General features: G+C 40.4%; 1 protein-coding gene and 1 long non-coding RNA gene across 5 annotated transcripts in view; both read right to left on the reverse strand.

Moving 5' to 3' along the window:
- The window catches only part of diaph2 (diaphanous related formin 2), a 624,067-nt gene that overhangs the window by 356,778 nt on the left and 243,801 nt on the right, over positions 1-23,488 (reverse strand). For all 4 annotated transcript variants that reach the window (XM_033030391.1, XM_033030390.1, XM_033030392.1 and 1 more), the window contains 2 exons: positions 22,370-22,726; positions 17,263-17,377 (listed from right to left, as the gene is read on the reverse strand). In XM_033030391.1, the coding sequence (XP_032886282.1) occupies positions 17,263-17,377; positions 22,370-22,726 (472 nt within the window). The remainder of the gene's footprint in view (positions 1-17,262; positions 17,378-22,369; positions 22,727-23,488) is intronic.
- LOC116979009 lies at positions 4,831-5,736 on the reverse strand. The gene is made up of 3 exons (XR_004413612.1): positions 5,631-5,736; positions 5,199-5,200; positions 4,831-4,855 (listed from the first exon to the last, which is right to left on the reverse strand). It is a non-coding gene; the product is annotated as an uncharacterized LOC116979009 (long non-coding RNA).

Below are 23,488 nucleotides of genomic sequence, written 5' to 3' on the forward strand. Positions count from 1 at the left end.
AAATTCCCCTCATAAGTTTTGTTACCAGTGGGTGAGTCCCAACAGAGTGACGCTCTGTTCCTTGCCATAGATAAGTTGATAAGGCACTTCTGGCGCAGTTGATGGCATTATAACTGAGCCCCTCATCATAATGGAGGCCTGCCAGGTATTCCAGAACAGACGGGATGTTCATATAATAATAATAATAATAAATTTTATTTATGGGCGCCTTTCAAGAGTCTCAAGGACACCTTACAAAAATTGAGCAGGTAGAGGAAAAACATGTAAGGGGAATGAAATAAATAGTAGAGACATGACTAGTACACAAAGTAAAGACAGAATTCAATACAAAACACAGTATGAGGCAATTAATGCACAGATGAAAAGGGACGGGGACGGGGACATGGGGCTAAGGATAGGCAGAGGTGAAGAGATGGGTCTTGAGGCGGGACTGGAAGATGGTGAGGGACACGGAATTGCGGATCAGTTGGGGGAGGGAGTTCCAGAGCCTGGGAGCTGCCCTGGAGAAGGCTCTGTCCCCAAAACTGCGGAGGTTGGACTTGTGGATGGAGAGGAGACCGGCTGATGTGGATCTGAGGGACCGTGAGGGTTGGTAGGGGGAGAGGAGGTCAATGAGATATGGGGGGGCCAGATGGTGGAGGGCTTTGTAGGTGAGGATCAGGATTTTGTAGGTGATCCGGTGGGAGATGGGAAGCCAGTGAAGCTGTTTGAGGACTGGAGTGATGTGATGCCAGGATTTGGTATGGTTGATGAGTCGGGCGGCTGCGTTCTGGACCAGTTGGAGTCGGTTGATGTAGGTGGAGCTGATGCCAAGGAGAAGTGAGTTGCAATAGTCCAGTCGGGAGGAGATGAAGGCATGGATGAGTCTTTCAGCAGCGGGCGGTGTGAGAGAGGGTCTGAGTTTGGCGATGTTGCAGAGATGAAAGAAGGAGGTTTTAATGACATGGCGGATGTGAGGCTCAACGGAGAGGGTGGAATCAAAGATCACGCCAAGGTTGCGGGCCTGGGGAGATGGGGAGACAGTGGTGCCGTCGATGGTGAGAGTGGGGTTATTGATTTTGCTGAGTGTGGCTTTGGAGCCTATGAGGAGGAATTCTGTCTTATCGCTGTTGAGTTTGAACATATCTCTGTAGGTGATGCTGTTTTTGTTAAAATACATCTCCCACTTCCTGATATAGACCAGATACTGTTTTTTGGTGGACTGTCTTTGGGCCGCCAAAATCATGTTCACTGTTCGGTCCGTCAGTCCCAGCTGTAGTAGAGGTATTTTTAAACTCTACAAATTAATAAATTCAAATAGTTATGGCATGGGTGGCTATCCCTTGTTACGGGATGAACCAACAAGTCTGGTCTATTCGGGATGGTGATACATGGTTCTAATACCATGTTCAGTATCACTGGGAACCATGGTTGAGTAGGCCAATCGGGTACTACCAAAATACCAGACGCAGAGTCCTGCTGTATTTTCCTTAATACCCGACTGATGAGGCAGAAAGGAGGGAATGCATAAATAAACAATTTCCCCCCAATGCAGCGAAAATGCATCCGTCGTCGCTGCCCCAGGGTCTGGTTCCCACGAAACATAATTCGATAACTGGTGATTAAGCCTGGATGCGAATAGATCGATATCTGGTGTTCCATATCGTGCTGTAATATCAGCAAATACTTTTTTATTCAACATCCATTCGGTGTTTTCATTAAATTTGCGTGACCTGGTGTCTGCCACTAAATTTAGTTTACCTGGTAGGTAAGTAGCTGATATCCAAATATCTCTCTGGATACACCACTGCCAAATTGTATTAGCCAGATTGTCACATGATGTCGATTTGTTTCCACCCATGTGGTTGATATATGCTACCACGGTGGTATTGTCAATCTGTAGTCTTAACATGATGGTGATATGACCCAGTACAATATGACTTTAGGCCATAGAATGCACCCAACATTTCCAGGTAGTTTATGCCCAGTGTGAGTAATAATGATGCCTCCTGAGCAGTCCATCTACCTCCACAGCTGGAGATGGAATTGGTGGCACCCCAACCAAGTGCACTGGCATCAGTTTGTAGCACCATTGAAGGGTTGCTGATAATGATTGGATTGAAACAAAGCCAAATGTTATCTATCCACCATTTTAGTTCCATTATAGCTTTGATTGGTAGCTTCATTGGTCTGTCAAAATGACCAGCATTGATTTTGAGTGCTTGTATTTTTGCTCTCTGTAAATTTTGGTAATGTAAAGGTCCAAATTGTGTGGCTGGAAAGGCAGCCACCATTTTGCCAATTACTTTTGCTACCAATCTGATGGATGGTTTACTGATGTCAATGAGGTTATTGCAAGCCTCTATTAAGTCTATAGCCTTTCCCTTTGGTAAAGTCACCGACATGTGAACTGAGTCAATGGTGAACCCCAAATAGTCCATTGTAGTGGAAGGCGTTAATTTAGATTTAACTGGATGGATAATAAACCCCAGTTTTTCAAATAACTGTTTTGTGGCTGTTACAGTTTGTTTGGCCAATTCCAAAGTTTTGCCCACAATAAGTATGTCATCTAGATATGCCATGACCATGTGTTTTCGTTTCCGTAGAAACGCTAGGGCTGGTTTCAAAATTTTTGTGAACAGTCTGGGGGCTGATGTTAACCCATTTGGCAGCACTCTATACTGCCACTGCTGTCCCATCCAGTTGAATTTTAAGAAACATCTGTGGTCACCTCATATAGGCACTGAATAGTAAGCATCTTTTAAATCGATGCTAGCCATGAAGTAACCTTTGGAAATCAATTGTTTAGCAGTAACAAAGGTTTCCATTTTAAAATGAATATATTGAATTGAATTGAATTGAATCCCTTTATTGTACAAATGTATTCAATTTGGTCAGATCTATGATGATGCGACAACCACCATCTTTTTTGTCTTTGGTAAATATATTGGACACAAATTCTAGCGGTTCGTGTTGGGATTTTTCAATTACACCTTTTGCGTAAAGCCGCTCCAGTTCAGCATGCACTTCTGATTTCTCTTTACCAGAAAGTACGAACATTCGGTTCGGTATATGTTGAACTGGAGGGCTGTACTTGTGTATAAATTCTATTGTATATCCCTGGATACTGCTTAAAATATAAGCATCAGTAGTTAACATGCTCCATGCATCCAGAAAGGAGTGTAATCTCCCCCCAACCTCCATGCTCCCTGTATTTTGTAGGGAACCAGACCCACCTACCTCCATAGTTACCAGTGGCAGGTTTACTTATTTTTGTAAATCCTTCGTTGATGTTGAGGCGGTGGTGTCTGGGTTTGTGGTTTGGTTGATGTTGGAGGTTCGCGTATCTTCCAAGAAGGCCGGCCTGGGACATGGCCTAAAAAAGACTCATGTTTGGTGTACCGGACCTTCGAGCTTTCACCAGTCGGTCTTGTGCTACTAGTGGGTGCGTAGGGGTGCTGTCTGTGGCTGTAGTGGGTTTTTGATGAAGTCCCTTTTATGAGTCCCAGGGTTTTTGCTTCCTCATCGAGCTCCTTGACTTGCTTCGATAGGTTACCTCCAAATAGTAGTATTGGTGGTTTTATGTTCCCAGGTTTGCACAGACCCACGAATTTCGGATTTAAAGTGGGTCGGATGGCATTCTTCCTGATGCTGTTTATCTCATATTGAGTGTTGCAAAGCAATGCCAGTGCATCCTGTTGGTCCTGGGACATGTCCTTCTCATCCACTGTGCGGGTGAATGCTGTTATCCCTGCTGTTAGGAGTTTTAATACCTTTTGGAGTTTGACATCCATGCCTCTAACTCCTATTCCAATATGTTTCCATATACAAGTATTGACTACTGGAACATTCAGGGATATACAGTTACCCGGTGCCAGGTGTCTTGACGTGGTGTCCAATACAGCCTGTTCTTGTAGCTGGTTAAAATACATATAGTCTATACTGGCAGCAAGCTTTTGCTCCAGGTTTTGGCCAGTCTGGTCTGGCTGTATGAAGTTGGACACCATGTCCAGCAGATTTTCTCGTTCCTGCATCCCCTGCACACTTGATTTTTCTTCTGCGAACCCCTCTTCAGGATCAGCCCAGTACTGACCCCCAGTGCTCCCTTCTGATGAGGGAGAAGCACTGTGCAGCCCTACAAGAAGTGCTGCTGTGGGTTTTCCATAGAGCCCACAGTGACTCGACTCCATCTCCCGGAGCCTGTCACGTTGAAGCAAATGCTCCACACACCGCTCCATCCGGCTCCAGCGCTCACGGTTGCTCAAAGTCGGACTCATCTGAGCCCACGACTTTGTTAGTTTTCTGTCCTACGTTACCGCCCGGCCGCGGAGTGGATCTGGCCGGTGCGGAGGCGACATCGGGCACAGCTGATCCCATTATCGGTGATTCAAGTGCCGCTGACCGCTGCTGGCTGCCCGCTACTCCGCGGTCCTCCCCCACCAGCTTTGTCGCAGCCCTTGTTGCTTTCTTTGACTTGTCCATGCTTTCCACCTGTAAGTTGGTATAGGAAACACACAAAAAGACCGCAGAGTAACTCTTACCTGCTGGTTCCGGCTTTTTAAACTGCCGCTGCGGGGGAACGTCGTTCCACCCCGCCTAACGTTTCGCAATGCGTGTAGCGATATGACACGCATGCGTCCTGGCGGGGTTCTTCACGTAGTCACTCACGTGACTCCGAAGTAAAATCTACAGTCCTGCTGTGACTGCACTGATTGGAATGTGTTCAGGTAAGCAACTACAAGCCTCGATGAATATACAGACACTGTGACATCATATGTCAGCTTTTGTGAGGACAGTTGCATTCCCACTAGGACCGGGATCTGGTTCAACAACGACAAGCCCTAGTTTACAGCAGAATTCAGACAGCTCCGCCAATCTAATAGGCCTGTCCCACTATGGCGATTTTTCAGGCGTCTGCCGGCGACTGTCAAGTTGCCGGCAGTCGCCTGAAAAACCGGAAATTGGAGCGGCGACTGTCAGAGTGGAACACACACGCGCAAACACATCGCAAAGGCGGGGGACAGGTCAAGCGGAGGAGCGCTTTCAGAAATTCACACGGTGCAAAGTCAAGGCGATACAGACACACACTGCGATGAACAGGAAGGTTGGCGCTATAATTAAGACGGCTAAAGCACAGTGTACGATAAGTCCTTTAAAAGAGGAGGGGAGAGGGGCGAGAAGGAGGGAGAAGAAGTGGAGAAACTTTTAAGAAGCTAGACAACTTTTAAGAAGCCGGAGATACACGGCTGTGAAGCTCGGCGGACATTTAACATTACCGGTCGGTTATCCTTGGTTCTGAAAACTACTGCTTACGTTTTTTTCCCCCAATGAGCCAATGAAATTCACCGGCTACAACCTACAAAAACCTACAAGAACCTTCAACCTCCTGGCAACCCACTAGGACCTTCTGGCGACCCACCTACGGCACGACAATTCTCACTACTCTCCATGGCGGCTTCATTCTAGTCGCCGCTAATTTTTCAACATGTTGAAAAATTTGCGGCGACCACAATGAGGCCGCGACTAGTTCCCAGAATGCGGGAACTCCTCACGACCATGTAGGCGACTCCCCGGCAACCACCCGCGAACATGTGGCGACCACAGTCTCCTGCAGTCGCCTAAAAAGTCGCCGAAGTGGGACAGGCCCATACAGATGAGGCCTACAGGAACGGGTATGCAGACCTCCACAGGCAGGCCCAGTACAAGCTGAGAAGAGGAATCAGAGCTGCCAAGGAAAGGTACTCTGAGAAGTTGAGGTGTTTAAGAAAGAACTACAGATGCTGGAAAAATTGAAGGTAGACAAAAATGCTGGAGAAACTCAGTGGGTGAGGCAGCTTCTATAGAGCGAAGGAATAGGTGACGTTTTGGGTCGAGACCCTTCTTCAGACTGATGTGGGGGGGGGGGGGGGCGGGGGGAAGAAGAAAAAAAGAGGCGGAGACAGTAGGCTGTGGGAGAGCTGGGAAGGGGAGGGGAAAGAGGGAGAAAGCAAGGACTACCTGAAATTGGGGAAGTTAATGTTCATATCGTTGGGGTGTAAACTACCCAAGCGAAATATGAGGTGCTGCTCCTCCAATTTGTGGTGGGACTCACTCAGATTCTTGGGAGGGAGAGTTGAAGTTGAGGAGCAAGTTCTCAGCTAATGACTCTTCTTCAGTTTGGAAGGGATTGCAAGAAATCACCAGCTACAAGAGGAAAACTCCCCACTCCTTGGACAATCATCAGCTGACCAACGGTCAGCACGAGTTCTACTGCAGGTCCGATAAACAGAAACATAACCCTGGTACCCCCTCCCCCTCTCCCTAATCACCACTTCACACCTACTCACAGCCTGACTCTGTAAAGACTGGACCCTTCCCCACCCACTCCTCCCCAATCACCACTTCACACCTACTTACAGCCTGACTCCAGTCTGCAAAGACAGTGCCCTTTCCCACCCACCTCTCTCCAATCACCACTTAACACCCAAACACCCACTTACAACCTGACTCCAGTCTGAAGAAGGGTTTTGGCCCGAAACGTCGCCTATTTCCTTCGCTCCATAGATGCTGCTGCACCCGCTGAGTTTCCCCAGCAATTGTGTGTACCTCCAGTCTGCAAAGACTGGGCCCTCGTCCACTACCCACCCCCTCCTTGCTGCCCAACATCAGTCTGGCCACTTCTCCATCACCAACAATAGAAAGGTAGAGGCTATTTTCTATAATGTGAGGTTTCTTTGGAACAGAACTGCTGCTTGAAAGCAGAACTATCTGAACTTGCACTTTACAGAGTTACTTCTGAACATTCTTTTGCTCCCTCTACTTTCAGTCAGAAGTTAATTGAGCAAAATAATTCAAGTACATTGAACTGCCATTTGGCATAACCTCACGTTGCCCTTTCTCTCCTACCCACAATTTATTTCAATTCATCATTGTCATCTTTCACCCTCCACATTCAGTATATTGACTTCCTCAATTTCTGTCCTGTCAAGAATGCCAACATGAAACACAACATGAAATACCTCCCTACTCAGCATAGTGGAGGGAACATTCTGCTACCTGAAACATCAATTCCTGTCACACAACAATTTTCTATGCAAATGTTGGAAAAGTCACATATCCTTTGATCTATTACTAGTTCAAGACCCCCCATTCTGATTCTCAATGAATCTATCTGTTTCTACTTTAATTTGCTTTACTGTTTTGCTGTTTACAATATTGACACTTCACAATGAAGAACCAAATGTAGATATCGTACAAAACAACTCTGCAAAGTACAAAAATACTAAGTAAAGCCTGTAATTGCTTGCCAACGGACTTATCTGCTGCTATCATTCTGATATATCTGTCGTATCCTAAAGTATTCCAATAATTCTCAAAGAGCAGCGTCTTTTTTTTGGTTGAGACACATTACATTCTGTTCCGTTTCTTATCTTTCTGGTTCAAGATTATCACAATTATTTTCATTATATTCAAACAGTAAATAATTAATCTTGGTTATAAATTTGTTGTTGCCTATCACAGCTCTTTGTATATGACATTCGCATATTACATAGCACTTATGCTTACATCATCATCTCCTTTGTAATTTAATAACTCTATTATCCAACCAAAATACATATTTCCTTTTGTTCTGTTCTCCCTCCATATTGCTTTCAATACAATCTCTTGTATATTACAGCTGCAATGCTATTTCCAATGTTAATCCCATTTCTAAAAATGTGCTTTGCTGAGCTAGAATGATTGGATCATGCAGGAAAGTAGCGTCAAAGTAGAGATCATAATGAAAAAAAAAATCACAGCAGGACTGAGGAGCCATATTTTTGTTCATAACTTAATTGTTCTTTCAGCAAATAAAATAAAATTTAGCAGCTCAAGAATTTTTGAATCAAACAGTAAACGGGTTCTGAGAGGTAAAAGTTCGAAGTAAACTTACACTTTTTGATTACTCTTTTGGAAATGTCCTTATCTATATTATCAAAAGTCTGATCTTGACCACTTCCTGTTGTTCTATATATTGATTTTAGAAAAACGCTGCCACTTACGGCTGTGATTTTTGGCCATCTTACTCAGAGTCCCCCTCCGCTGCGCAGGGCAAGAGGATTTTTCCCATCGATGAAAAATAAGAGTTATTAGTGTTTAGAAAATGTTGAGATTCTCTCTCCTGAAGGCCACGCCCCTTCCGGAGAGACTATAAAATCCGGAAGTGTTGAGTGCCTCAGTCAGTCTCTGCAAGATGGGGGAGCGAGAGGGTCGTGTCTCTCAGTCTGAAGCTAAAGCTGTGTTGCCTTTGGTTTGGAAATGCTAAAGCTGTGTTGCCTTTGGTTTGGAAATGGTAAAGTTATGTTGCCTTTGGTTTGGAAATGCTAAAGCTGTGTTGTCTTTGGTTTGGAAATCCTAAAGCTGTATTGCCTTTGGTTTGGAAATGCTAAAGCAGGGTTGAATTTGGTTTGGAAATGCTAAAGCTGTGTTGCCTAATTAAAGTTGCCTTGCCTAATTATAGTTGCCTTGCCTAATTAAAGTTGCCGTGCCTAATTAAAATTGCCATGCCTAATTAAAGTTGCCATGCTTAATAAAAGTCGCCTTGCGTAATAAAAGTCGCCTTGCCTAATTAAAGTTGCCCTGCCTTCTATATAATTAAAAGTTTAATATTGACCATTTCCCATTTGCGCTTTATATTGATTTTAGAAAAAAGCTACCACGTACGGCTGTGATTTTTGGCCATCTTACTCAGTCCCCCTCCGCTCATCAGGTGCCGAGGATTTTTCCCATTGATGAAAAATAAAAGAGTTATTAGTGTTTAGAAAATGTTGAGATTCTCTCTCCTGTCAATCACACCACGAAGGCCACGCCCCTTCTGGCGGGAGGGACTATAAAACCTATGAGTGTGGGCTTGGTTCAGTCTCTGCAAGATGGAGGAGGAGAGGTCACAACTCGCTGTCTTTAGTTACCTTGCACCCTGCTTGAAATGGTATGATACTGCACTTGAATTTGGTGGCCTTGCACCCTGCTTGAAGTGGTAAGAAACTTCACTTGAATTTGGTGGCCTTGCACCCGGCTTGAAATGGAATTTCAAGGAATAGCCGTGAGTCAACTGCCAGCCCAGCAGCCGTGAGTGAGTGAGCTGCCAGCACAACAGGCTTGAGTGACTGAGCCGCCAGCCCAAGAATCCATTTGGTCCACAATGTCCATACTAGCCCTCTGGAAACGAGTACCTTCAGCCCACAACACCCATACTAGCGCTCCAGAAACTTAGCCCCTCTCATCTCATAGTTATGCCCTCTGGTATCCTAACAAAAAATATGAAGATTTTATGGTGATAGGAATGGTAGTAGCCCACCAGTGCTTGTTTTACTGCTGCCCAGCAGACATTAGCACTGTGCCAGGTTTAAAGCCTAGATCTTTAAACACTTTTTTCTTCAATTAGCCAACTTACATCCGTGAACTTACATTCTCAAGTATAGCTGAACTGCATGATCTAAATCTAAACCTCAATTCTGAAATGTAGTGAATTTTAACACAAGAATAACATTTTGCTTTAAAATTCACCACAGCGGAAGGCTCACACGTGAATGTTAAAATCTTGAATTTTCTGGCTTTGCAGCTTTCCTAATGGCTCTAACCTTGAATTTCACATGGAGATGATTAGAAAAGCACAACATGTTGAATTCCCCAGCAATTCCATACAGAAACTGTTCACTCAAACTGCACAAGAGGTTTAGATTTAGATCATGCAGTCCATCTACTTCACTGCAGTGAGAGAAGGCATAAATTAACCTTTTTTAAACATCCTTTTCTAAACATTTATTTATATGTTTTTAATTATTCACGTGTTTTCACATGATTTTTAAATGATCCATTCATTTTTTAATAGTTTTTCAATATTTCTAAATGTCATGAACATGAAGTAGTAATCTGACAGCTTTAGCAGCTACAGTGCCCTCCATAATGTTTGGGACAAACAAGATTTGTAATAGAAAATAATCACATGTGGTTCAAGTGCATATTGCCAGATTTTATTAAAGGCCATTTTTATACATTTTGGTTTCACAATGTAGAAATTACAGCAGTGTTTATACATAGTCCCCCCATTTCAGGGCACCATAATGTTTGGAACACACAGCTTTACAGGTGTTTGTAAATGTTCAAGTGTGTTTAATTGCCTCCTTATGCAGGTATAAGAGAGCTCTCAGCACCTAGTGTTTCCTCCAGTCTGTCCATCACCTTTGGAAACTTTTATTGCTGATTATCAACATGAGGACCAAAGTTGTGCCAATGAAAGTTAAAGAAGCCAATGTGAGACTGAGAAAAAATAATAAAACTATTAGAGACATTAGCTAAACCTTAGGCTTACCAAAATCAACTGTTTGGAACATCATTAAGAATAAATAGAGCACTCGCGAGCTTACTAATCGCAAAGGGACTGGCAGACCAAGGAACATCTCCACAGCAAATGACAGAAGAATTATCTCTATAATAAATAAAAAATCCCCAAACACCTGTCTGACAGATCAGAAACACTCTTCAGGAGTCAGGTGTGGATTTATCAATGACCACTGTCCGGAGAAGACTTCATGAACCGAAATACAGAGGCTACATTGCGAAATGCAAACCACTGGCTAGCCACAAAAATAGGATGGCCAGGTTACAGTTTGCCAAGAAGTACTTAAAAGAGCAACCAAGGTCTTGTGGACAGATGAGACGAAGATTAACTTATATCAGAGTGATGGCAAGAGCAAAGTATGGAGGAGAGAGGGAACTGCCCAAGATCCAAAGCATACCACCTCATCTGTGATGGTGGGGGTGTATGGCTGCTGAAGGTACTGACTCACTTATCTTCAGTGATGATATAACTGTTGATGGTAGTAGCATAATGGATTCTGAAGTGTACAGACGCATCCTATCTGCTCAAGTTCAAACAAATGCAACAAAACTCATTGGCCGGCGGTTCATTCTACAGCAAGACAATGATCCCAAACATACTGTTAAAGCAACAAAGGAGTTTTTCAAAGCTAAAAAATTGTCAATTCTTAAGTGCCCAAGTCAATCACCCGATCTGAACCCAATTGAGCATGCCTTTTATATGCTGAAGAGAAAACCGAAGGGTACTAGCCCTCAAAACAAGCATAAGGTAAAGATGACTGTAATACAGGCCTGGCAAAGCGTCACCAGAGAAGACACCCAGCAACTAGTGATGTCCATGAATCGCAGACTTCAAGCAGTCATTGCATGCAAAGGATATGCAACAAAATACTAAACATGACTACTACTGTGAATGTGTGTGAATGTGTGTGAATGTGTGTGAGTGATTGGTGGTGGTCGGAGGGGCTGTAGGCGCAGAATGGCAGCCACGCTTCCGTCAGTCTGCCCCAGGGCAGCTGTGGCTACAGAAGTAGCTTACCACCACCGAGTGTGACTGAGGAGTGAATGAATAATGCGATGTAAAGCGCCTTGAGTATTAGAAAGGCGCTATATAAATCCCATCCATTATTATTATTATTACTTTCATTAACATGACATTGCTGTCCCAAACGTTATGGTGCCTCGAAATGGGGGGACTATTAGCACTGCTGTAATTTCTACATGGTGAAACCAAAATGTATAAAAATGGCCTTTATTAAAATCTGACAATGTGCACTTTAACCACATGTGATTTTTTTTAAAATACAAATCTCAAATTGTGGAGTACAGAATCAAGTAAATAAACGATGGGTCTTTGTCCCAAACATTATGGAGGGCACTGTAAGTGCATGGCTTTTCTGGTCAAAGACTTTTGTTAGTCAATTTCTTGGTAGCAAATGATCTAATAATGATCTAATAATCTAATGAGTCTCCATAATTACATTGCATCTTTCAAGGCCATCTTGGATCCAGAGCTTACCTTTCAGCAAATCAACATTACAGGTTCTGCAAAAGCTTGAAGTTTCTTTATGTATAGTATTATCTGATTCAATTGAATAACACATAAACAAAAGCTTTCCCCAGTTTCTCGGTACATATGACAATAATAAACCAATACTAACCAGTACCAAGTTCAGTCAGTTCCCTATTGTCAACTCTTGCCAGACTACTGGCATTTTACATCAAAGTGCCAAAAGAGAGATTTACTGAAAGATAATAGAGAACTACAAATGTAAAATAATTTATCTATATTTAGTAAATGCACAGAGGTAAAAAGCAGTAAGGACAGCTAAACATAGAAATTAGTAAACCTTTGAAAATATTTCTCAATATTGTGGTTAAACCCGGCGCGGAGGAGCTGAGATTCCCCTCCGATGCATGAGCTTGATCACCTCGAGGAGGAGGCCCACCGACGGCTACGGGAGTAAGATCGTCTCGACAACGGAAGGTTAGAGGCCCCCGACCGCTGGAGGACAAAGAAGGAAGAGATTGAACTTTTTTTGCAGTCCATCACAGTGAGGAATGTGGAGGAGTCATTCGGGTAGATGCTTATGTTAAAATGTATTTTGTGTGTTCAGTTTCTTTTTATTGTTATGACTGTATGGCAAATCAAATTCCCCGTATGTTGCAAAACATACCTGGCTAATAAAGTTTGATTATGATTATGAAACTTGTGTGATCTACTTGTGGGTGAACATTTAAAGTTTAGAACATTGAATTAAATCAGAGAACAATTGAAAAAAATCTTGAACTAACCATGAAATATGAGAATGGAATTGTGAAGGACAGCATTAGCTCAGCTAAAGATACATTTGGTGAGATTTTGTAGATTTCAGAAGGTGCATATTAAGATGACTATTAAGAAGTCATAATAAGAGGTGGTGCATACAGTATTGAAATGGAAAGGACCTGGACATCTTTCACTACCATCCACTAATGATCTGTCAGCATAAGGTTCATCCAGCAGACAATCAACGCATAAGGAATTTATACAGTACCCAGAACTAAGAACAGAGTAATATGATTTAAATGTTCTATTGCTATTGTCACATATTAGGTTTTAAGTTTTAGAAGTACAGCATGGAAAAGGCTCCTCAGCCCAATGAGTTCACTCTGATCACTGATTACCCGTTCACACTAGTTCTATGTTACCCACTTTCTCATTCACACCCTGCACATTAGGGGCAATTTTACAGAGGTCAATTAACCTACAAACCCACACATCTTTGGGATGTGGGAGGAACCTCAAGCAAGTGGAGGAAACGCATGCAGTCTCAGGTATGATGTGCAAACTCCACACAGACAACACGCGTGGCCAAGATCGAACGGAGGTCTCGGGTACTGTGAGGACACAGCTCTACTAGCCACAACACTATGCCACCCATCCGGTAAATTATATATGATGATGCCACTGTGTGTGTAATTCAAGATCTTCAGTAACCTTGGAATCACCAGTGCCAAACAGAGCTAATGGGCCATCACTAGCAAAATAAAAACAGACACAAAATGTTGGTGTAATTCAGCGGATCAAGCAGCATCTCTGGAGAAAATGGATAGGTGGAGTTTCGGGTCGGGATCTTTTTTGAGGCTGCTGGTCCCGTTGAGTTACTCTAGAATTTTGTCTCTCTTTGGTATAAACCTGCATCTACAGTTCCTTATTATTACTAGTAAAATTAATTCCTCTGAAGCTTCAGCTTCTATTTGGAGCTGGAAACAAACTCTGACTACTAAGTAAATTAGCTACTAATCTAAAATCTAGAGAGATGATCTATCAAAAAACAGATTATTAGGGGAAAGAACAATTATGTGAAAGAGACATCAAACCACTTGAAAAATTAAAATCTAAAATCACATTAGAGATTATTTTTATAAGAATTTTTGCTATTATCTATCCTTATGATATGGTGATGCTCCATATCAGAAAGCAGGGATTACTGTAAAGAGATAAGTACAGTCTAATAATTTGTTGCCTCATCTAGATGACACCAGAAAATATGCACATTGGATTCTGTGCATTCACCTAATCCACATTCACTTTCATTATATATTAAATAGCTGGGATAAGCATTGTGCGATAGAGATATTAACTAATGAGATACAGTAGATAAGTATTTGTGGTTCAGTTGCCAGACATTTGCAAAATTTTTTTTAATTGAACACAGTTAAAATATCGGTTAAACTGAATCCTACAATTGAGTAAAATCGTAACAATACAAATAAATCTTGAAAATGGAACAATTATTTTAGCCAATTTGGCTACTTCATTACCATAAGCAGATGATTTTTAGGCAGATTTACTTTCACATTCTGAATCTAAATATGATCTGAATAAGCATAAAATTGCATGTTGTATTTCAAATACAAACTGCTTGAATTTAGAAGAGCATATGGCTCTGTAAGGTACATCCCACTAATGATACCCCTCCCGTGCCTCTATAACACTTTGGACTGCTAGAAACTACTAGAAATAAAACAAATATTAAATGTAAATTAATTTTACAGCAAAACTTGTGTGTGTGTGTGTATACGCTTACATGCATACATACACACTCACACATATAATATATATACACCCACACATATTTATCATGGTGTTTACGATTACTACATTTACGTATCTTTTTTGCTGCCACAACCAAGAATTTCATAGTTCTATGTTGGGACATATAAGAATATAACACTTTTGACCAAGCACCTCATATTCCGCTTTGGTAGCTTGGCATTAACATTGAATTATCCAAATTTGGATAACTAACATACGACAACCGCCCCCCCCCCCTCACTGGATGTGCACCCATTTCTCCCTTTCCCCTTCCCACTATATTCCTTCCTTTGGCTTTACAATTCTTGTATCCTTAACTCCTTATCTCAAACTTTTTTTAAAATTTCTGCCTTTGCCCAACCATCTGCCAATCAAAACCCTGCCTTATCTGTATCCACCAATCACTTTCCTCCCAGCTTTCAATTCCATGCTGCAATCATACTGAAGAATGGTCTGAACACAAAACATTGTCTATCTAAATTCTCCAGAGATCCAGCCTGAACCGCCAAGTTACTCCAGCACTGTGTTCCTTGTGTTTACGGGTTATTCACCCCATTAGACATATGTACAACCCTTCACTTGTGGTATCTCCAACATCAGGAAAAAGGGAAACGACTGTTTTGGAAGTGAAAGGGGTTGTTGTTACTATATGTTAAGCTACATATTTCTACAAATTTTCTGCCATTCAGTTTTACTTTGTTGCCTGCAAGCTATCAAACAACTGAAAATCGCTCTCTGGTTACAGAAAATTAATTTAAGACCCAAGATTTGCTTCAGTGCCCTTAAGTCAAGAGGGAAAAACATATCTAGTTGCCAAATCCTGGCTACCATATCTGTGGGCTTGGAGATTCAATTCAGACAGGACTTCTCTTAACTGTAACATGCCCACCATTTTCCTAGGATAATTAGTTTGTCCACTCTCAACATCCATGTACTTGATCAAAATATAACAGTGCCAGTCTTAACTTTTGAGACAACAAACACAGCAAGGAAAAAGTCCAAGATCCTGTCTAAAGAAGGGACCCAACACAAAACATCACCTGCCCATTTCCTCTTCAAATGCTGCCTGATCCGCCGAGATCTTCCAGTACTTTAACCTTTGCACAAGATTCCAGCAATCCCCTTTGTCTCCAAGTAAAAAGTGTGTGCATGGGTTGAGTAGGAAAGTAAAGGGTGCATAAGTTGACAGCTCAGGCAGTTTGGGTGAATTGGACGAGTTGAACCGAAAGACCTGCTCAATTCTATATAACTCTATAACTCCATGAGTATTGCTTTGCTGAACATTTATGAAGCCCATGCTCTTGAGGTTTATAAATGTTCAGCACAGTAATGGAGGTTGAAGCCAGCATAAAAGACCTGTGTGTTCATTTAAACACTGTTTTTACACTGTTTATGGTGTAAGTAGTAGAAGTCTGGAATTCAACAGCAGAAAGACTAGACCACAAATTAACCTCATGGGTTAGATACTTAGAAACTCAATAAAACTCAAAATCAAAATCAGTTGTTGGACCATCAGCTTCTTTGGGCAGGCTAATTTGTAACCAATTTCTATTCTGTAGATTGTTAAAGGGTATACATCGGAACTTCTCATGAATTGGATTCCATGTGACAGAACTTTCGTTACAGCTGCTTGCTTGGAAAAATATATTGGTATTAATTTTCCAGTTAACAACAAGGGAATCTGTTAACCATTCATTGGTCTAACATTTACTCAGTTATTTTAGTGACCTTTTCGCAGAAACTTTGAGATCCATTGCAGTGCTCTGCCCTCTACGATCTACCTGAGGTATTTTTGATGAGGTTTTACAATAGTTCTTCAAATAGACCGAAGAATTTCTTACAAGCACTTAAATTGACACACACAACATTTTGGTGTGTTTAGTGTTTAGTGTAGATAAGTACCTGTACTACATGTCCTTCTGGTAATTCATGTAAAATGATTCGGTAAAGTATCACTGGTCATGGTTGTGGAGGATGTTGACAGTCTTTTGATTTCCTCCTGCACTTAGGTGTTGGTAAATATCAGAAGATGTCATCCAATGTAATCCTCGGTGATGTTAGAATATACAATATTATTGTAAATTCCAGGTTATCTTCTATTACTTCAATGAAAATACAAAGTCGAAAGAGGGCAAGGATTCTGGTGATTATACTAATCCAAAGTTATTTTCTCATTGAAACTTAGATTTACAAACTATTTTTCTATTAAATTATTTAACCTCAACTGAAGAAGCAAGCTGTGGTTGATACAATATTCAACAATTTCCATTTCAATTTTAGTTTTTCAATATTGACTGGATTAACCATAGTCAAACCAAGTTGCAAATTAAACAACTGTGATTAACATGATATTTCTAAAGGATATAAAATCAGCTGTAACTAAACATTTAACCAGAAGTTAAAGATTAATATAGGGAACTTGAAATGTGTTAATATGTAGTTTACAGATGCTAGATGCTAGTTTACAAAAAAAACAACACAAAGTGCTGGGGTGACTCAGCGGGACAGAGAAGATCTTTGGACAACATGGATAGGTGATGTTTTGGGTCAGGATTCTTCTTCAGACAACAAAATTTTTGTTAAACTTCACTGTAATGGATATCAACAGAGATAATATACTATGTAGATTTTCAGTTGCAATTTCTGATTTCATTTGAAAGAAATATTTTCTAAGCAGTGCAGTTCTCGTTTTTCACTTGAAATATGATGTTTGCATATTTTTATATTTATCAAATTCAATTTGCCGCATACAACTAATGTAGAGCAACCAGAAGCTGAACTTGAATAAATCAGATGCAATCTTTCAAATAACGTTAAATAATAAACATAATGAAAACAGTTTCAGGGAGCAAAATGTTACCTACCTTTTGCTTGTTTGGCAAAACTGAGCATTAGTTTAGAGAAAAGATCAGGAGTTTCAAATTTTTCTTCTTTTGCTTTAACCCAAAAACATGTCTCTGTCATTTGCTGGGGTCCAATCTGGGATGAAAATATTAAATTAAATAATTGAAAATCATTTTTGGTTTCCACATCTACAACAATGGATTGCCATCCAAGATGAATTTAAAATCATAACACTTAGTTTCTTTCATTTCTGATGACTGTCGAAAAACTGTCAGGACTGAGCACAATGGAAACTTAAATATTCTGCTTCATACATGCTGCACAAATGGATATGATTCTACTTAATTAAAAACATAGATGCATTTAATATTACACTTCTATTAAGAACTTCTCTTGCTATACAATAATTTCAATTGGATTGTTATATTTCAAAACAACTTTTCCAGTTAAATTTGAAGTAAAACAATCAGTGTTGAAGAACAAACTAAAATAATATTGATACAAGCAACACATTCCTCATTGTGGACAAAGCCGCCACTGACAGCAAGTCAGTGGACAAAGCCGCCACTGACAGCAGCAGGAGAGAGGGGAGGGAGCCCCACTGTGAGAAAGCACAATTCCCAAGGGCTACACCGTGAACCACAACAACAGCCGTGTCTCTGGACCGTGCAGTGGGTGCACCTTGCGGGTCCGAGTGGGGTCGGAAGCTGGAGCTCTAAATGGCTGGGGAGATGTTGGGATCAGCAGATCATTCCATTCACGTTCAGTTTACATTTTGTGTTTTATATAAAGAAGGGTCTCGAACCGAAACATCACCCATTCCTTCTCTCCAGAGATGCTGGCTGTCCCGCAGTTACTCTAGCTTTTTGTGTCTATCTTCGGTTTAAACCAGCATCTGCAGTTCCTTCTTATACATTTTATATTTGTTTTATTTAAGTTTATGGCACTCCATGGTGCTTTAGAGACACGAGAGGGGGCTTTTAGAGGGCGGGGGGGCATTTCATTATCACTTGCCCTCTCTCGGTCCAGTAAAACAGATAATCCAGAAAGGTTCTGAAGTTGAGCATGCTGGAAAATCGGTGTTCAACCTGTCAATTTTGTGAATGTCCACATAAGCAACTGAACAAAATGACTGCAATAAGATATAATATTCTTGAAAACCCAATTTTTGAGAACACATTTTGTTCAAGTAGATTAGCAACAGAACCAAAATTCCATTCCACTGTCTTATCGTAATATTTGCTTTTGTTAACTATAATGCACAGCATAGTTGAAGTAAATTATTAATTACATGTTTTAGGATAGGCCACTCCCAAATTCCTTCTGTGGTATTATTTGATTGCTTAAAACCAGATGTTTAAAACTACCATAAGCATGGCATTATTTTTAGTGACTCAAATAACCGTCAAGAATTTGAAAATATGATTAGGATGATATGCAATGCCATTAGAACTGAACAAATAATTCTGTAGTTGTGTGTTTGATTGAAGTATCCAAAAAAATGAGGCACAAGATCTTCTAGTTTACAGCATGTAAAAAGGTCATTACATATTTTACACTGCTTTACTCCCTAAGGCACAGGCGAAGTAGTCATTTGCTTTTCTTAAATCTCTTACTTTGCCCTTATCAGTGAACTTCTGTAACTTTCAGATATTATTATACCCTCTAGCTACATTTTGAGTGTGGGCAGCAAAAAAACAGCCATATGTCTATTTCATATTTTGCTAGTTAACCTATTCCAGACCAAATTTCCATGAATGAATGAATTCATACAGCAAAATAATATTTCAGTCAAATCGTACATTTTCTTTTACACATGCAAAGTGAGGAAAATGAACTTTGATCAGTCCCCAAGTATTTTCTTTCAACACAGCAATACAATATACAGGACATTGCTAGGCAACAGCTTAAATACTGAGGAAACATCAATGTATTTGCAAAAAAAATGTTTTCCCCATAGCTCTAAGGTTTGTAATTTCCTATATCATAGGACATGGCTTGATGCTTTCAGGATATATATCTTGACAAAGGCTGGAAATATAATCTAACTGCAAAATGTTGGCACTTTTTCAGTTAACATTTCTTAGGTTTGTTTTCATGAACTCTTAAAAGTTAATTCTGCAAAATATATATTAGTCAAATTGTGACTGTGACTGTAATGGCATTTTGAAGATGAGCTTTGGAAAGATAATTGGAAACAATGAGCTGAATCTTGCAGGCAAATACCAGCAGAATTGATGTGAATGGCCAGATTATACTCCCACACGTGCATCCTAACATATTTATTTTATTTAAAAATATTAATTGCTTCCTTCATTTTTATTTTTTTGAATACTTATGAGTGTGAGGGACAGCAACATTCAGACACAGTAAAAAAGCTTCACAGCTTTGATATAAGGCAAGTTTCTGACATTTAGCAAATATCTCATAGCGTAAGTGGGCCAAGCTTACACTGTCCCACTCATGATATCCAATTAGCTTGTTAGAATGAGATATAATTAGACTGTTTGAATATCTGACACCTCTTTGGCTCCAGCATTTTCCTAGCCAATAAGTTTAATTTTGTGAACCTGAACCAAGTTAATATGGGTTAATAGGGAACCTCAGAGAGGGCAGCTCATTCCAATTCAGCCAATATTTCTGCACAAAACGTAATTATTCATACAATGCAACATACAAAGTATATAACTAATAATGTTGTCATTAAAGTGTTTTATTTTTTTATTTGCCATACACAGGCAGTTCCTGGGTTACATAAGGATTCCATTCCTGAGAACTAAATCAAATTAATTCCCCCATATGTCAGAAACAATTTCAATGAAGATTTATTAACAGGAACATTTATTTATTGTCTTTCCCCGTTTGGTTAAAATGGTACAAAATTCCACATTCCATGGCTAGATTAAATGGCTTTGAAGTATCAATGCATGTTACATTGTTCAATTAAGTAGTTTCCAAACAAATCTTTTGGATGGACTCCCACTTAACAGACAATGATGTCTAAAAAAACAAACCCCATGAGGGAAATTTCCAAAAATCTGATTTTTCATGTCAGATCATTGATAACCTGGGGATTTATTATGCTGATGAGGAAGTCTCAATAAAATACATGACAGCTTCAAATTTATTGGATGATCAAACATTGGATTATAACGTATCCTTTTATTTTGATACAAACAAAACTATGGCTGCAATTGAATGCAACCATTTTTCTATAGTTTGGAGGTGGGTTGGGAGTGGAAAGAACTGTTGTCTAGAAATTACAGTGGTGATTCTGCATGAAACATCTGAAAATTGCTAATTTCTCGAGTGCAATGGGATTGCATTTCCATTCCCTTGGGAGCATTGTTTCAGCAAGGACTAGAACAACTATGTTTTCTGCCTATTTAAAGTGTGCTTAATAAAGCTAGTCCCAGCACAGTGCCAAAATGACTTAAAGGTATAAAAGTTTATCTCAATGTCAATTCAATGGCAACTTAAAATGTCTGATTCAACTTCAGGGAGTGGCCTGGGAGAGTCTGTAGCTAGGGAATGGAATTGATGGTAGGGAGCTATTTGGGGTTTTCCCTAATATTAAGTTGAGAAAACTACTGCTCAGTCAATACTGGACTTTGGGAAGCAATAAAAAAAGTGATGAACTGGTGAAGTTAAATTAGGTGGACATGCATTGGACAAAGACAGTGAAATCATATGATAAAGGGAGCTCACAGAAGTACACCTGTTTATTAGAAAACATGATGTATTGTATAGTTTAACTGAACACAATCTAAAATAGTGTCTCAGGCTATAAATTACAAAAAGACTTTTATACATTAATTAATCCAATATTATTCAATTAATTAATTACAATATTAATTAATACAATATTATTTTATGTAACAAATGTCTGAAGAAGGGTTTTGACCCAAAACGTCACCCATTCCTTCTATCCAGAGATTCTGCCTGATTCGCTGAGTTACTCCAGCATTTTGTGTCTCCCTTTGATTTGAACCAGCATCTGCCGTTCTTTCCCACACATTATTTTATGTAATCTTCCTTCAATAATTCAGAATTTCATTATGCCCCTCACAATAATGGAAAGTAGAACTATTGGGATAAGTAGAACTATTGGGATAAAACAAATATGTCTAAAAGAACATGATGGCTTTGGCAAGAGCAATTTTTATAAACATATCCGTGGGATTAAAACACAGATTTATGAATAATTTCAATATTGAACATTTAAGTATTTTGGTAAGGAAAGAAAAAGTTTCAATCAGGAAATAGTTAGCACCATAACAATCAAAGCAGAATTTTGAGAGGTGCAGGTGCAGGTGACGATCTACACAGAAAATGGACACCAGAGGAGAGGATATAGTTTACAATGGTAATTTGCAAAATGGCCAAGAAAAAGTAGTTAGATTTGGCATTTAAAGGTTAAAGAATAGGGGAAATAGGGGGATAAAAACTTCTAATTAACCAGAGAATAAGGGCTGAGGACTGGAAAAAATGATGAACAGAGGACAAAATAAAATGCAAAAAGGGTGAATGAATGGCTTTCTTTCAAACATAAGAAAATCTATAAACCCTTCATAATTGCTGTAATAAGTGAAGAATGTACTGGAAAAAGCAATACATTTAGGATGCGATGGAAATACAGATGAGGGAAATGCAAGACATCTTGTGAACATTTGTGGTCGTGAACAGGTTGCAAGGCAGGTTGTGAACATTTTGTTTAAACTGGATAATCAAAAGGCCAGGGATTGGAGAATCAAAAGGCCAAGGATGCCATCAGGGATTAGCATGGATAAAAGGTAATAAGGGATAACTGGAAGGAAACTGCCTCAATTATAGAGAGGAGGGCAATTTGAATGTGATGCAAATATCAGTTATATATCAGCAAAATATTATAGATAACACATTTTCAAATATTATAAATAACAAATATCAAAGCAAAACATTATAGATACCAAATTTTCCCTATTCTTGACATTGATTTTCATACAGTGCATTTTGGACATGAGCTATGAAGAAATGTTAATCAACAAACAAACTTTTTCAACCTTTCAGGTGGTTTGGTTAGCATCAAAAAGCTCAAGCTGCCTTGACACAATATTGAATTTGAGATGAGATGTGTTAATTGCTCACCTTTGACCAGTTGGCTCTTCTCATTGCAGTTTCTGGTTTGTACTGCTTTTTAGGCTGTAATCCATATGGCAATGGCGCAGGGACTTCTGAGCGGATAGGTGCACCAAACAAAGGTGGTGGAGCTGGTGGGCCTCCGAATGGTGGAGGAGGTGGTATTCCTGGGCCACCTGGAAGTGGTGGTGGTGGTGGTGGTCCACTGCCTGGAGGGAGGGGTGGAGGTGGAGGAGGAGGAATCCCTCCAGGGAGTGGTGGAGGGGGAGGAGGGGGAGGAACAGCAACCCCTCCTGGGAGGGGTGGAGGAGGGGGTGGGGGTGGTGGAGGTGTGGGCGCAGACGATACCGCTGGTGCTGCTTGTTGCTGCAAAGTAATTCACAAAACATATTTACCATCATAAAGCTCAAGACTTGCACAACTAGAGCAATAATATTATATTTAAGCAATGGCTGAGAAACAAATATAGTGTGCAGAGATATACCAGGGCCAAATGCCCAGTGTAATATACCATGTTCATTACAAACTGCTCTTCATGGATTTTAAACAGTGTATATAAATCACTCAGAAATCTGTCAGTATGGATAAATGATAATGTCACTTTAATTCCAATGTTGTTCTTAACATCTTAAAGGAATTTAACAAAAATGTAACACTTCCTCCAACATTACAATGTTCCTTATACGATAATATAGAACTTTGTTTATCCCAGGAGGGATCTTGATCTGCCAAGAGTCATAAAACACAAAATCCATGAAATGTGAAGTTAAAGTGACGAGTCGTAAGGATTAGGGATACGCAAAGATTGGGGGGGGGGGGATTCAATCTATCCCACTACAGATGGGGGAGGAGTTGTAGTTTGATAGCCACAGAGAAGAAGGATCTCCTGTGGTGTTCTGTCCTGCATGTTGGTGGAACCAATCTGTTGCTAAAGGTACTCCACAGGTTGACCAATGTGTCAAGGTGGGGCTGAGCTGTATTGTCCAGGATGCTCTGCAGTTTGAGGAGCATCCTCCCCTCCAGAACCAGCTCCATGAATCCGCCCCAGGATGGAGCCAGCCTTCCTGATGAGTTTGTTAATCCTATTGGCTTCGGTGGCCTTCGCCCTGCTGCCCCAGCACACGGCAG

Source organism: Amblyraja radiata, chromosome 12 (genome assembly GCF_010909765.2).
Source record: "Amblyraja radiata isolate CabotCenter1 chromosome 12, sAmbRad1.1.pri, whole genome shotgun sequence".
NCBI classification, from domain to species: Eukaryota; Metazoa; Chordata; class Chondrichthyes; order Rajiformes; family Rajidae; genus Amblyraja; species Amblyraja radiata.